Genomic DNA, 17183 nt, shown 5'->3' on the forward strand with positions numbered 1-17183 from the left:
CCCATGTTTTTCACTTGGAGCAGTAGGAACAAAGAATTGCAAAGAAGAAAGTGAAGAAAAAAGGTCAAAGGCCATTTGAACGTTTTCAAAGAAGAAACCCTTGTCTGTGTTTATGTTGTTACATCAAAGGCAGGAGAACTGTATTTAAGAATTTTGTTGCATGAAGTTTGAAACACCATTTTTTCCTTTCTCGTTGCACATTGACATTTTCAACTTGAAATGTTTGTGACCCAATGGGTCACGGCAGGTACATTTAGTATATTTACAATAAACTTGATTGCAATTTCAATATGAATAATTTCTTTCTCCACTCTAGGTGGCTATGATGACACAGCAGCACTTCATAAAAGTGGTAAGCTGCTGGAAATGATATCATCTAAAGAATCTTATGATTTTGATTTAATTGTCATTGGTGGTGGATCTGGTGGTTTAGCAGCAGCTAAGGTATGTATTTTTTTTGTTTTAAAATGATTCACAAATGAAAATGTCGGCCTGCTTTCAGTATTTTCATTGTATTCTTGAAAATGAAGTTGAGAAGGATAAAAGGCAAAAATTTATTTTAACACATAATTACAAGAATTAAAGAATACTAAAAGTTTTTATCATGTAATCATCAATTGCTATATAAAGTTGCTATGTAAAGCAGTCATAAATTAGGTTAGTTCTGTAGCGTGTAACATTTGATTGTTTGTCTTTAATTGAGTTGACTGTATTGTTTAATACATTGTTGCTGTCATCTATGGAATTTTTGATCCATCAAGAAAATGTCACGATTAGGCATGAATTGTTTACATTAGTCTGATGATAAAGCAATTGAGTAATTGCTGTCATTGAAAATGTTCTGTGGTGCTGAATTTTTAATATTGTCTTGGTGGGGTGGGGGTAGAGGTTGTATGTACGTGACTGGTCTGATACACTGAATAAGCAGTCTTTCGCAAAAAAGAAAAGCAAAATATTACTGTCTCTTAAAATGAAATGATAATAGTAGCATTTTATATAGCTACAGAATCTGGCTTCAAAATAATGCTTCATAATAAAGATGTAATAACAAAGACTAAGCTGCTAAGCAAACAAAGCTTGGGTGAAGTTATGTTAAACAAGCACTGGACCCTATGGGGTTGCTCCCAAGTATCAAGATTGCCTACTCTTTATACAATTTGCATTTATAACCATTTCAAATGGTTATAAATTTTTGTCCTTCATGTTTGTGTTAGAGAGAAAGAGAATAAAAAGGAATCTTGTAGTGTATCTGATTCCTTAATCTCTATAAATGGATATTTTTAAAATCCTTATTTTGTTGAACCTACATGATTGATTCATAATCAATATTATTATTAGGATGGCAAGCTGGCAGAATTCTTATAGCTCAGTGGGCAAAATGCTTAGCAGCATTCTGTTTGTCTTTGAGTTCAAATTCTGCTGATGTTGACTTTACCTTTCATCCTTTCAGGGTCAATAAAATAAGTACCAGCTGAACAGTGGGGTTGCTGTAATTGACTTACCTCTCCTCTGAACTTTCTGGTTTTGTGCCAAAATTTGGAACCAATATTAACTATTATTAGTATATTCAGTGTTAATTAGTAATGTTTATTTTATCTTTAGTTTGTATTTTTGAAAGTTTGTAATTATTAATCTGCTTATTTGGAAGGTTTTAATTATTTCTCTTTTGGCAATGATTTTTCTAACTAACAATACCATGTGTAGTTTTCTTTTTTAACAAAATCCCTTGATCTTTCAGGAAGCTGCTTCATTTGATAAAAAAGTTGCTATTTTTGATTTTGTTAAACCAACACCTTTAGGCACAACCTGGGGTAAGTAACTGTACTTTTTCCATAAAGATTTATTCTCTTGAGCCATTTTTTTGCATGATCTTAATATTGGCCTCTTGAGTTTTGTTAGGAAGACATATTGTTAAATTTAGCTTCTAGGGACACCTTGTTCTTAAAGCCTCGTTTGATGGTAATCACTTGAGCAAAAGAGTAATTTATATGTATGATTGCAGTTCTCAAACATTTTAGATTTAATAGAACTGTTATTTAAAAATTCTTGCTTTTATTTTTCAATTTTTCTTCCATCCACCATTTGCATCTTATTCCAGTCAGTTTGCACTGACACTTTGATAAGCTCCATCAGCATTATTAATTTTTCCATTTCTTAGCAATTTGATAAAAAGTTCGTTACAAATATAAGTTCTTGTTACTGTAGCACCAGATATTGTAAATTGTAATAAAAGCAGACACTTTGTCAACATCATAGAGAAGCATTTATATTCTGTATTTGTATGCTTATACTCAGATATGTATTCCTGCACATACATACACATTTACATCTTTTCACTGTTGTTTATTATGCTACCCTTTCTGGCCATTTTAGTTGAAATATATTTCTTTTTATTGTAGGTCTTGGAGGCACTTGTGTCAATGTAGGGTGTATTCCAAAAAAACTAATGCATCAAGCTGCTCTTTTGGGTAAGTTTTACTTTTTTCTTTCATGGGCCTAATTTTTTAAACCTGATAAGAGAACATCATTTTACTATCCTTTAAGTAGTGTTTGTGAGGCTAGAAAGTTGGGCTACAACCATTAATCTAGGTCTTTACCCCAAGCACAAAATTCTGGTTGCTCTTGTTTGGCTGGCTAATATATAAAAAACAAAAACAAATGGGGGAGGTGGGGTTCAATTCAGAGTTGAGTTGTTTTATAGCAGGAAGTGCAGCCAACTGTAACAATGAATGTACTTGAACTGTTTTTGATAAATGAACCATTTCACTCATGCAAGGATAGAAAATTGGATGTAAAAATAACTATTATACTGATTAATTTTCTTAAGTTGACATACAGTGGAATTGAAATAAAAAGTTTTGGAAAATAGACATTGATGGCAAGACTAATTTTATTTAATCAGTTTTTCAAATGCAGAATGCTTCCCAGAGATGTTTTTTTACTCTGAGGTATATTCATTTCTTGATCTCCACACAACCTAACAATTCCTCATTAGTGAATTTTTTTTGTGTTCCTTACATAATAAACCTTGATTTCTGTTTACTTCCTTGTTATGGTAAGAATTGAGGTACACTATCTAACATTCATTCTGATTCCACTTTGAGTTTATTTTCTGAATCTTAAAAAACAAACAAAAAATACTTTCAACTTGCATTTATATTTTCTCACATTTCAACATAGTGAACAGTATTGTAATGCCAAAGAGATAGATTTACGTAACTGGATTCAATGCCAAGCAACATACTCTATTATAGATGTATATTTTGAAGGGGTTGTTTACAATATACTTTATTCAAAATTGTCAGCTCATTTTACCAAACTCTATTTTTCACAGGTGAAGGTGGAAAAGACAGTAAAGCTTATGGTTGGTCAGCAGAACTAAGTAAGATTTGAAAGATTTTTTGTTTTTTGCTAGTATATATATTTTTAAATGAATTTTTATTTGTTCATGCATTTAAAGAAGCCAGTAATTTATCTCTTTGGAGGCCAATCACTCTTGAATTGTATTGGTCTATTCATGTTTTGTCACCAGTGAAGATTTACATTACAAGAGTGTCACCTTTGTTATCATAGTTTTTCCAAGGTCATTGGTAAATTTTAAAATGATTTTCTTTGTGCAATTTTATAAGTTGTTTTGGCACTCATATTACACAGACTTTACTAATGCTTAGTCTGTTGTGAATGATTTCAGAAGCAGAGCCATGACTAGTTTGCATAATGTTTGCCTTTCATTCATCTGAACAAAAGTTTAGTATTGTCTTCAGCAGAAGACAGTCAACAGCCTAGCAGCTTTTTGATGAGTAATACTTGCTCAATCATTTAACAAATTTTTCCATCTATTTCTAGACAGTTGATAGTGACAGAACACTTTCTCTATATTTTGCTGAAATTGTTCAATGAATTTTGATTCCAGGTATTCCTTCAGCCAACACAAAACAGGCCACTAACTACTGCTCTTTGGAGTAAACAATTAGATAACAAGTTTGACTTTTCAGGTTCAAATCTATTTGATAGACCATGTCTAGTGATGACTGTTTTTCTTGTCAGTCAGACAAAAAATGTGCATTGTTGATAATTAATTACTCATTATTGCATATATAATTTTTGTTTATTATATAAACATAATAAACAGACATAAAAATTATCTTATATTTATAATAATAATAATAGATATAAAAATGATCTTATATAGATTTATGTCCTCTTTTCCATACTTGCTTGGATTAGGCATGTCCTCTTCAATACCGAACACATATATTCCTTTGACGTCTCCTTTGTAAACTCAGTTTTTCTCACTGCTTAGCAATAGTATGTTTAGTATAACATTTGACATCTATTTTCAGGTGATCATAATTGGGATGTCATGAAAAATGCTATACAGGTAAAATTTAATTTTATACTCACTCTAAATACATAAACGACTGAATAAATTGGGTGTATCAAAATCTTGTAGATAAATTTAGAAAAGAATTTTAAAATGAATCAAAATTTGTTTCTGGGAATCTTATAGCTTTTTGGTGTATTAACTGTTACCAGTGTTTAGTTCCAGTTAAGGTTTAAATTGGATAAAGGAGTGATGGAGGATTGGGTGCAAGGGAATGAGACATAGGTAGTGCTTGGCAGAGCAGAAAGGTTATAAGCTTAAAATGTTTTGAGAAATCATTTTTGCTGTAGTAGGCAGGTCCTTGTGAGCACAGAGAATTGTCAATCCTCTCAATCCCTTTCATCTCTCTGGGGTTCAACCTTCAGTACTTTGTCCCATGTCTTCCTGGGCCTCCCTCTTCTACAAGTTCAATCCAATGTAAGCAATCAACATTTCTTTATGCAACTGTCCTTACATACATTTGTCACAAGACCAAACCAGCACACTCGTCTCTCTTGCACACCACATCTGGTTCTAATTTTTTTCTCAACACTTTAAGGCTTTGCTGTACATGCACATTGACATTACACATCCAACAGAACATACTAGTTTCATTCCTCTCCAATCTTTGCATGTCCTCTGCATTCACTACCCAATTTCTACTCTGTGTGTTTGTTGGTATCTCCACATATAACAATCAAGTTTTTAACACTATAAATAGGTGAGTTGCTCTTATGAGCCCATTTGTAGATGTTCTTTTATTAATTGAAATTCTAAAACTAATTATTTGCATTTGTTTAATTCAGGATCACATTGGTTCCCTGAACTGGGGTTATCGAGTTCAGCTAAGAGAGAAGAAAGTAACCTATTATAATGCTTATGCCAAGTTTGTTGGGCCACATAAAATTGAGGTAAATGTTCAGTGATAATTGTCCAGTTATATTTTGTAATTTTTTCAGTTTATTGGTTTGAAATATAGTCTGATATATTGTCTAAATAATTGGATTGTGAACCATTTTGTTTCCCTTGTCTATAGGCAACTGACAAGAAAGGCAAAGTGATTTCACTCACTGCTGAGCATTTTCTAATTTCTACTGGATTGCGACCAAACTATTTGGAATGTCCTGGAGCAGAAGAATATTGTATCACAAGGTAATTATTTGCTCTTATGTGTCAGTTCATAATACTTCTATCTCTCATTCTTCTATATGAGTATTTGTCTTTCCTCTGTCAGCTGTTACCTTTTATCTGTTGGTTTTCAGTGTCTGAATATTAAAGAGACATGATTAAGATAGTATTTCCTGTTATTTTTCAGTGATGACTTGTTTTCTTTGCCTTATTGTCCTGGAAAGACTCTTCTTGTGGGAGCTTCATATATTTCCCTTGAGTGTGCAGGTTTTCTGCGAGCTTTTGGATTAGATGTAACTGTTATGGTCCGCTCTATTTTGCTGCGTGGTTTTGATAGACAAATGGCAGAATTAATTGGTGACAATATGGAGGATCATGGAATAAAGTTTATTAAGAAGGGTCAAGTAAAAAAGGTAATCATATTTTGTCTTTTGCCAAATTGCTCATTTTATATTTATGCAGGTTGATTGTCAATCGATATTCAATTTGGTTCTCTATAATGTTCCAGCTTTCATGTTAGTTGATTTTAAGATGATGAACTGGTAAAATTGTTAGCTTGCTCAACAAAACAACAAAATGCTTTTTGGCATTTCTTCCAGCTTTACATCCTGAGTTCAAATACTGTTGAGGTCAACTTTGCTTTTTATCATTTTGGGGTTAGTGAAATAAAGTACTAATTGAGCACTGGGGTCAGTGTAATCACCTGGTCCCTCCCACCAAAATGGTTGTAGTGAAGCTGTGGGATAATATTTAGTGCATATGATCCAGTATATTTAAATATTAGAAAGCCTCTTAGCTGTGATAGGAAATTACAAGAATGTAAACACATCCTTTATGCTTTTTAACATGCAGAAGAAAGTGAAACTCCTGATCGACTGCTTTACAGTTTGTCATCTGTTTCACAGGAAACATCTGATTTCCTTTTCCAGAATTAATGATAAGTCAACTAAAGCACAAAATGTGCATGCCATTTTGGTGATTGTTTAATTTCTGACCTGTTTATATGGTAACTGAATATTCTGTGCTATTGTTTGGAGAATGTATTTGTGTTTCTGTTTGCTCCACCTCCACTGCTTGACAATCATATATATATATATATATATATATATATATCATCATCATCATCATACGTCCGTTTTCCATGCTGGCATGGGTTGGATGGTTCGACCGGGGTCTGGTAAGCCATGGAAGGTGCACTAGGCTCTAGTCTGATTTGGCAATGATAATATATATATATTTTATCTTGTTTCAGGCATTAGACTACAGCCACACTATGACACCATCTTGAAGAATTCTAGTCAAATGAATAAATTCCAGTACTTATTTTTTAAAGTCTGGTACTTTTGCTGAACCATTAATTTACAAGGGTCTAAGCACACTAACACTGATTGTCAATCAAAATAAGCAACAAGGATATCCAGAGGTAATGCAGTACGATCGTTTCATGCGACTCCATTTAATTGAACAATGAAAATATTACATCAATTTTAATATTTGCATTGTTCAATTAAATGGAGTCGCATGAAGCAATCGTGCTGCATTACCTCTGAATATCCTTGTTGCTTATTTTGATTGTAATCACCCCATTTTGAATTATATGGATTATGCCATACTAAATTCTGATGCCTTTAACTTAAGTACCATATTCAACTGAATCTAAATTTTACTGAAATTTATATATATATATATATATATATTTGGTCTATTTTGAGATGTGTTAAGGTTCAGTAGCCTTTATCTCTGAAAATCATTAGTTTGGAAAAGTAGCATAATCATTTGAAGATTTTCAGAGATTTTAGAACAAGTGTTGTTGCAATAAATATAGTTATCTCTTTAGTCTGCTTGTTTATGAGGACTTTAGTTTTGTAGCTTAGAAGTTTGAAAGTAGGGTTTCAGTAAGTTTCTTACAATAATTTTGAAAATGTGGAAAATTTTATGCATTTTTTGTTTTTGTTTCTTAAAAAGTGCATTTCAACGACACTATTTTTATATGCAGGTTGAACAACTTAAGGCTGGTGAACCTGGAAGGTTAAAAGTCACCTATGCTACAGAGTCTGAAGAAAAATCAGAAGAATTTGATACAGTAAGCAAAAATCATTTTAGATAATATTGCATTTTTATGCCATACAACTTAAATTAAAATTCAATGCTCCTACCTCTGCTGGTGACAATGGGCCTCTCGCTCAGAGTAAAAGGTAGATTACGATGCATGTGTACGAACAGCCATGCTACATGGCAGTAAAACATGAGCCATGACTGCTGAGAACATGCGGCAGCTTGCAAGAAATGAAGCCAGCATGCTCCACTGGATGTGTAATGTCAGTGTGCATACACGACAGTGTGCCTTGAGAGAAAAGTTGGACCTAAGAAGCATCAGATGTGGTGTGCAAGAGAGACGACTGTGCTGGTATGGACATGTGGTGTGAATGGATGAGGACAGCTGTGTAAAAAAGTTTCACACCCAGCAGTTGAGGGTAATCTGTGGAAGAGGTAGATCCAGGAAGACCTGGGATGAGGTGGTGAAGCACGACCTTCAAACATAAGGCCTCATCGAGGCAATGACTAGTAACTGAGATCTTTGGAAATATGCCGTGTTTGAGAAGACCTGGCAAGCCAAGTGAGACCATAACCCGTAGCCTATGCCAGCGGTGTAACCAGCCTACTTATGCGTCGCTTGTGAAGACCTGTTGAGGCAAGTAGAATCACAATCAAATTCAAATTGGCTAATGTGGCCAATGACAGCACCACCTGACTGGCACCTGTGGCAGTGGAACATTAAAAGCACCATTCGAGCGTGATCGTTGCCAGGGCTGCTGACTGGCTCCCGTGTCAGTGGCACATAAAAAGCACTATTTGCGCATGGCCCTTGTGCTGATGACATGTAAAAGTACCCACTACACTCTTGGAGTGGGTGGCGTTAGGAAGGGCATCCAGCTGTAGAAACTCTGCCAGATCAGATTGGAACCTGGTGCAGCTGTCTGGCTTGCCAGTCCTCAGTCAGACTGTCCAACCCATGCCAGCATGGAAAGCGGACGTTAAATTATGATAATCTTGCTTATGTCTCAGAGGTTAATTTATAAAGCAGATAGTCAAAGCAACAACTTTCACTTTGTCAAATAGCATGCATGTTTATGATAAGGAGTTTCTTGACCACATGGTTTTTGGTTTACTCTCACTGCATGGCACCTTGGGCAAGTATCTTTTATTAGCCAACCAAAGCGTTATATGTAGATTTAGTCGATGGAAACTTAATGAAGCCCATATATGTATGCATATAGTAAAACCCATCTTTTAACCCTTTAACTGACTGCAGAATAAAATTTTATGGTTATTCCAGCAGTGGTTTTATAAATCTACCAAAAATTAGAATTGGTATTTTCTGCAAATCACATTGCTTCAATAAACTTTACATATCTCAAAAAAAAAAAATTTTGAACAAAAGATATTGGTATTTAAAACTGCTATCCACTGTTATGGATAATGAAATTTTGAGTGGGTATACCTGATTTTCACATTAAAAGTGGTAGTGTGAAAATGGTAGTTCCGGTCTGCCAGTTAAAATATATTAATTTTTCTACTAATCTAATTATCTCGGTCTCTAATTGAGAAGCAAATTATTTTGTGTTGGTGATATTACTCTTTGCATCACCCTTAAAATATAAAATGGTTGTAAGTTATCAGGATAGTGTATTATAATGGGTGCATTGTGTCGATAAAAGGCTGTTTCGTATCTTTATGCAATTGAAATCTAATGGTTATTTGCTATGTAGGCATGGGACTTAAATCTAGATGAACAAAATCAGACTGGCACTTGTGCAAGTGGCATGTAAAAAAAAAAGCACCATTTGGGCGTGGCCATTGCCAGTACCGCCTGACTGTCACTTGTGCCTGTGGCATGTAAAAGCACCCACTACACTCTCGGAGTGGTTGGTGTTAGGAAGGGCATCCAGCTGTAGAAACTCTGTCAGATCAAGATTGGAGCCTGGTTCGCCAAAATCATCCAACCCATGCTAGCATGGAAAGCGGACGTTAAACAATGATGATGATATATGTGTGTATGTATGTATGTATGTATATATATATCCATCATCTTCATTGTTGTTTAATGTCCGTCTTCTGTGCATGCATAGGTAGGACAGTTGACAGGCTACTGTCTGTTTTGGCAAGGTTTTTACAGCTGGATGCCCTTCCTAACACCAACCACTCTGCAGAGTGGACTGAGTGCTTTGTATGTGTCACCAGCACAGGCAAGGTCAGTTTTGGCATGATTTTTATTGCTGGATGACCTTCCAAATGCCAACCACTTCAGTGTGGACTGGATGCTTTTTACATGGCACCAGTACTGGCAGGGTCATCAAGTAACTTGTAAGACAAGGAATTTTCAGAGTGACAGAGAAGCAGAAGCAGGTGTCTTGCTTTGGAGGAGGTGATCTTGTGTCAGATGGTGAATGGTTAGTGTAACAGAGGTAGAAACAGGTGTCTTGATATAGAGGAGGTACATGGTTACCTGGCTAGAGAGAAAGGGGAAAAAGAGGACAGAAATAGGTACACACACACACACACACACACACACACACATATATATATATATTTAAATAATGGTAATATAATATATATTTAACCCTGTAGCATTCACATTCTGTCAAATGTAAAGTTTATTTATTCACATTGTTTTAAATTAATCATACATCATCTCAGGTTTAAATGCTAAAGGATTAAATAATAAAATGAAATTAAAAAAATAAAAAATATGTATGATAGAACTCTTTCTGAACGTTTATGTCTATATATGTTCCTATTTTCTAGGTAGTTTTGGCTATTGGAAGACAAGCTCTAACCAAAGATTTGAATCTTGACTCTGTAGGTGTCAAAGTAAACCCAAAGTGAGTTAATATTTGAAATCCCCATCATCTGTCTTTACGTTCTGTGTTCAAATTCTGCCAAGGTTGACTTTGCCTTTCATCCTTTTGGGGGTCGATAAATTAAGTACCAGTTGCATACTGAGGTTGATCTAATCGACTAGCCCCCCCCCTCCTCAAATTTCGGCCTTGTGCCGAGAGTAGAAAAGAATATTTGAAATCCAAATACATTTTTTAAAAAGTTTCTGATAAAAAAAAAAATCCACATGACCAATGGATTTTTTTATGGTGGAATTTTTGTTTGTAGAATATTTAAACCATCACTTTTCTTATAATGATATTTGGATAATTTTTGCTTATTGCGTTTCAAGAAGTCTTGTCAACATGTCAGAATGTGTTGAGTATTCTTATATATATATATTATATATATACACACACTCATTTTGTGGTGCATTGAGCAAGTATCTTCTACAGATTGAATGTTGATGAATACCTTGTAATAGGATTGATGGAAACCCTCAGGAAGCCTGTTATATATGTATAAATATACACACTTGCTTGTATGATTGTTTGGGCATGCATGTGAGTTTACTTTTGTGTATCTTCATATTCACATTGGATGGATGAAAGTGATGTTATTTTTATCCCTCCTGTAAACAATACATCTTGTGGTTCAATATCTCCACATGAAGACTGGTAAAATAAGAGTACCTTATTTGAAAAATAGGAACGTCATTTGCCTGTGAAATAATGTCTCAATAGGTCTTGTGTACTGGAAAAGTAACTTAAAAAAAAAGATGAGGTTGGTGATGTTATGTATGTGTATATATATTATTTTATGCACATTTTCCTAAGTTAACATAGGTTAGATGAATGCATATTATTGAGGCATTTTTAAACACCTGGATACCCTTCCTGTCACTACTTTTATCTATTTTTCAAGTCAAGAAGTTTCTTGAAGATGTAGAGCTACTGTATGATTTAACAGGGAAATATCAACACCATCAATTGCTTTTTCATGTGAAGCATGGAATGTAAGCATTCATATAGAAACACTTGTGCTATGTGCAGAAACATATGACAAAGGGCAGTAGGCTGAAACTTCAAAGGCACTCCTCTTGTAAAAATATGATAAATATGTAATTCTAAAAATAGTATTTAATAATTCTTCAGTTTAATGTTAAATTATTTCTAATAGAATTTGGCATAAAAACAACTTATAAATATATATGACTGAGAGAAGGGAGGCTTTATATTGTTTTTTTTTGTCTACTATATTCACAAGTTATTAGATGACTTATTTAATGAATATGATTCTTGTACAATTAGAATGTAAAATTTAAATCATTTCAAGTAATTTCAAAATGGTATGAGACAAAAACATAGATATATTCCCAGTATTTGTGATATAAAATAGGTTAGTTAGCCATAACACATTTAGTGTAAGACACTTTAAAAAGCTGATGAGAAATAATTATTCAGTGAGGAAACTATGACAGTATTAGTCAGCAGTTATTATTCTTAGTCTTAAGACAGCACGCTGGCAAAAGCACTTTGCTGTATTTCTCTGTCTGTCAAGGTTGACCTTGCCTTTCATCCTTTTGTTGGGTAATAAGAGAGGTACCAGTCAACTACTGGGGTCTGTATAATCAGCATGCCCTCTTCCCACAAAATTGCTGGCCTTGTGCCAAAATTAGAAATATTTTCAGTCTTCCAGCAATTACAGCAAATAATAATTTTCAGTTTTTGTTGTTCTTGAAAGTATTGGAGTCCCTGATCTTTACTATAAAGTAATATGAATTGAGAAATAGATTTATATTTTTCTATTTTTTAAAGGCTTGGTTTTGGTGTGAACAAGAAAATATGTCTGCTTCCATAGTAAAAGTATATTTATGCCAGCATGACAGTCCATAGTAATTTTGAAGATAAAATGTATTGAAATATTAAACCTTACATTAAATTTTGATATGTGGTTTTAATTGTGTTGTTTATTTCTTTGTAAGATAAACTATTATATAGTTGATTTATCTACTGCATATCTTTGCTTTTTTTTTTCTTAAAGAAATAATAAAATTATTTGTAATGAGTCTGAAATGAGTAATGTTCCATACATCCATGCTGTTGGGGATGTTTCGGATGGAAAACCAGAGCTGACTCCAGTTGCCATTCAGGCTGGAATTTTACTTGCTCGTCGTTTGTTTACTACAGACAAAACATTGGTAAGTTGTTTGATTTACAATAACATAGTTGCATTATATTACAATTTTTTTTTTTAAAAAGCCATTTGAAGTTTTGTGACTTCCCTTCACAATTTCATTATCCAAATTGCTGAAAACGCTGTCTTTCCTTCTGTGCTCAAAGAAGGTCAAAGTATATTCTGTTTACTAGGTTATAATAATTTTGATCAATTGAGAGAGAAAACCAACTTTAATTTGGCTTATTTGCATAATCTCAGTGATTGAAATTTCTATGCAATGAAGTAGAATATGTAATAACCAAATTTACATAATAGGTGATAAATTATGAGATTTTGTATTGTTGGCAGTAAGTCTTGTTAGCAGCAAATATTGTGACTGTCATGCAAATCTGTTAAACAAGCATAAAATATCCTCTTTATACTTATTGTACATTATTATGTACACGTTTTAGCCAGTCGAAGCTATCAGCAGGACAAACATTTGAGTTATTCCTTGTGAGATGTTTTTAATTCTTTTTGATTCATTAATTACTTGAGCTTAACCAGATTCATACATCATGTGAATTAAAAATTTAATTGGGTTAATCATGAGGATGGAAGAGCGCTCATTTACTATTTAGCTAAAATTTTCTTAAATTATCTCAAATGGTCCAGATGACATGTTTGAGAACAAGCTATGTATATATTAATTCCTAAGTGCTACTTTCAGTGGCTCATTTTATCCTGTTTTAAATGATTTTTACAGGTTTTTTTTTTTCCATGTTACCTGATCAGTGGATTGTTTTCATGCTGGACTGTATAAAAATCATGAAAAATGAATTTTATAGAGAGTTATTTCTGCCTTGTATCTAATTTTTGTGTGGATCCTGACAACTTGGTGACTCATGCATAGCCTTGATAGTTCATTTGTTTACGTAATTTTCTTCCTCTAAATTTTCATTCTCTCTAGTGTGTTGGAAAAATTCATTGTCATCTGTTATGCTCTTTCTGTGTTATTAATATCTTAAGAAAAAAACTTGAATTTTTATTTTGACTAGTTTCTGCCAGTGGTGTTAAAAATAAAAGGCTAAGTTAGCAAGTAATTATTCTTGTGTAGTAGTGACTAGTCGTAAAATGATTATCTCCCTTACACACAAAGAAATTAAATACTGTTGATATTAATGAAGTAAAACAAAATACATAATTCCAACTTCATTGATATTTTTCTTTGGACTAATGAAAAAAATTTCACTTTGATTGTTAATATTGTCCAATTATTGTGGGATTATTTTTTTGTTTGTGTTGTTTTTGTTAATTTGTTTGGTGGCAGGGTTCAGGTGAAAAAATGGCTTTTATTTATTTTGTTATTTTTTGATAAAATTCAGATCATTTCAATTTAAATCTGTTGCCATTAAATAAGGTGTTTTATATATTCATGATAAATGGAAAGTAAATTGAATTTTGTGTTTGTGTGTGAAATAAATGGATTTTTTTTTCTTTTAACTGTTTCATTTCTTTAGTGTGACTACAACTTTATAGCAACAACTGTTTTCACACCTCTTGAATATGGTTGCATTGGAATTTCAGAAGACACTGCATTAGAGAAGTATGGTGATGATATTGAGGTTAGCTGTGATTTTTACTACACATTTTTTTTTTACTTTCGTTGATTATTTTCCAAAAATTGTAAAATAAAAAAAATTGTTCAATTCTAACATGTTTAAATTATGAGACCATATTAGTTCTCTGTAGAGACATTGTCTCATACCTGCAAGTAAAATATTTAATAAAAGTAAATTATGATGTTCTGATAGAATCTTTGATGGAATATTCCATGCTGAACTTTGAGAGCTAAACCCTTCCAATGTTAGTCAATTCCCTTCTATAATGTAATTTATGAAAAGTTTGAAATGTGAGGGACTGTTTATCAAAAAGGTATTTCAACTTAGATGTTTACATCTAAGATTCTATGTGAAGCTACTTAGTTTTTCACTGAAGAGATGTGGAAGGAAATTATAGAAAAAATCAAATTATTCTAGTTTAATAAAATGCATTAGTTCTTGGGAATCTCTCAGATATATTTGAGTTAGAAATAGTTTTCTTTAAGATATGAGGATTAGTCATAAATTAGTCAAAAATTTTTCTGTTTATTTTATTTCAGGTCTATCATAGTAATTTTATACCTCTTGAATATACTGTTCCTCAACGTAGTGCCAAAGAATGCTATGTGAAATTAATTTGTCAGAAATCTAAGAATGTAAGTTTTTGAAATGTTTATATTCGTTCATGTCATATTTTGTGAAGTAATTAAAAAAAATTCTGTTTGGTGTGTGCATGTGTGTACTTTTAATAAAACATTTTTTGCTGAAAATAGCTACAGCTTGTATTTTCATTGGATTAACAAGCTTGTTCTGTCTGACTAGTTTTGGAAGAGCATCTACATTCATTCTACCCTAGGGTGATTCCTTGGTGATGACTTGGGGTGGTAGGCAACTTGAATTGTCACATACAGTATTTGGCTGGTTGTAGCTTTCTTGTTGGTCAACTGGCAATGGTCATCGAAGTTGGATATTGATCACCTGCATCCAACTCACATTGAAGGCATATATATATGTATTATATATACATACACACACACACACACATGTAAGCGCCTGCATAGTGCCATGTAGAAATGCCTGTGTGATGCCACATAAAAGCACTCCACACACTTTGTAAAGTGGTTAGCAATAGGAAGGGCATCCAACTGTAGAAACTTTACCAAATCAGACTGGAGCCTGATGCAGTTCTCCAACTTGTCATTTCTCTTCAGACCATCCAACTCATACCAACATGGTCAACAGACATAAAATGATGACTGTATATATATATATATAAAATAAATTTACACACACTTTGTATTAATGATTAGATTCTTTTATAGGCATGTACATTGCTTTATGGTTAAGAAGGTTGCTCTTTAATCACAGTCGTGTCTTCAATCCTATTCAGTTGATGGAGACTGGAAAAATCCAATGGATTCATTTACTGACACTTGACAGGTAATTGTAATTTATAACCCAGTTTAACAGAAACTGGTATTTGGGTGCCTTTAGTGGAGTCCTCTCTGATGCAAGCATTTGGATCAGGTTTCAGGTTTCTTCCCTTTCCTCTCCAACCAATTTTGGGGGCACTGTAAAAAGTTTATGGGTACTGCTTCCCTCCACTTCTTGCTAAATCTTAAGAAAATTTTTGTCATTCTCTCCATGCCAATTTTATTGCTGTACCTAGAATTGACTTAAGCAGAAATAAGTCCCAAACTCTAATACCTGTGCAATTACAGTCAGTGATCTGTTTAATATTATGGGTATTTACTGAATTAACTGCTTGTATACCTTTTAGTTATAATACAAATTGTAGGCTATCTATATCATCATCATCTTGGTCATGCTGCTTGCACAAATTTCCACGGCTCTGTTGCTATCCTGCCAGCTATTCCAAGTGGGTCATGGGGATAGTCTTCACGCTGGAGTCATTGACTCTTTTATTAGCTGATTACACGACCATGGATGCAACCTCTATGGATGTGTTGCAGTTATGCTCTTGATAGAGCTTCATAATCCTGACATGTTGATCTTTCAGGATTCCTCTGCTCACTATCAATATATGAAGCTCTGTTGGCTCAGTTAATCTCTTCTGCTGCCCGCTGCAATCCCTATCTGAATAACCTGGCTTTTGATGTCCCAATTTAATCAAAATTTGTCTTGATTTACAATTATTGAGCATGATGCAATTCTGTGATCAAGAGTATATAGGATGTAGTAGAATAAAATATATATGAGGCGGTGCTGAAAAGTACTTGGCTTGCGAAAGGCTTGGCTGAAGGCCCAACCATGTGAGTTCTCTTACAGGGTTTAGAAAAACTGAACGACCACTGCAATATAAGTGTGTGAATCTGAGAGAGGAATATGTTCAATAACATCATAATTAACTGATCCTCTTGTATCTTCTTTTACCCAAAGTCATGAACTTTTCAGCACCCCTTTACACACACACACACACACACACACACAATTTTCTCTTGATTTATTGGAAATGTAAAACAGCTGTATTACAGCTGCAAGAAAAGAAAAGACTGTGGCAGCATCATCTCAGATATATGTGTGATAGTAGTTAGTGAGTTATATATGAGCTTTGTTGGGGGTCAGCAAAATATTTTTGGATATGCAATTAAATACCAAACCATTTTTGATAAAATAATCAGACAAAATATTCACATTAAGGATTTCATAATCATGTATAGTGTTTAGTCATGCAGATTTGTGTTATCAAAGATTTCTGAACAATTTATGCACTACAGTGTGTGTGTGTGTGTGCGTGCACACATATACATATTTTGCATGATCAGGTTATGAAATACATCCATATTTTGAAAGTACATACAGTTAAATGTAAACAGTATTTGGCTATGATATAGCTTATTGATTATATATTTAATATAACCTTTCATGTTCAAAATTTAATTGCAATTTGTCTTCATTGACTAATGATTATTAATAGTTCGATACAATCCTGTAATCAAGTGTAAATAGGATGTAGTGAAATGTGTTTGTGTGTGTATGTGTGTAATATCTATGTGTGTGTGTGTGAAATATGTGTAATATCTGTATATATGTAT

At 33.4% G+C, this 17183-nt stretch overlaps 1 protein-coding gene across 2 annotated transcripts in view; it reads left to right on the forward strand.

The window, feature by feature from the left end:
- LOC115209346 (thioredoxin reductase 1, cytoplasmic) overlaps positions 1–17183 on the forward strand; it is a 36907-nt gene that overhangs the window by 16086 nt on the left and 3638 nt on the right. For both annotated transcript variants that reach the window (XM_036501326.1, XM_036501325.1), the window contains exons 5-17: positions 317–444; positions 1739–1811; positions 2400–2468; positions 3335–3382; positions 4344–4381; positions 5170–5274; positions 5400–5515; positions 5679–5904; positions 7488–7574; positions 10298–10374; positions 12413–12569; positions 14047–14151; positions 14688–14783. In XM_036501326.1, coding sequence (XP_036357219.1) covers positions 317–444; positions 1739–1811; positions 2400–2468; positions 3335–3382; positions 4344–4381; positions 5170–5274; positions 5400–5515; positions 5679–5904; positions 7488–7574; positions 10298–10374; positions 12413–12569; positions 14047–14151; positions 14688–14783 — 1325 coding nt within the window. The remainder of the gene's footprint in view (positions 1–316; positions 445–1738; positions 1812–2399; positions 2469–3334; positions 3383–4343; positions 4382–5169; positions 5275–5399; positions 5516–5678; positions 5905–7487; positions 7575–10297; positions 10375–12412; positions 12570–14046; positions 14152–14687; positions 14784–17183) is intronic.

This window comes from Octopus sinensis, linkage group LG3, assembly GCF_006345805.1.
Source record: "Octopus sinensis linkage group LG3, ASM634580v1, whole genome shotgun sequence".
Taxonomy (NCBI): Eukaryota; Metazoa; Mollusca; class Cephalopoda; order Octopoda; family Octopodidae; genus Octopus; species Octopus sinensis.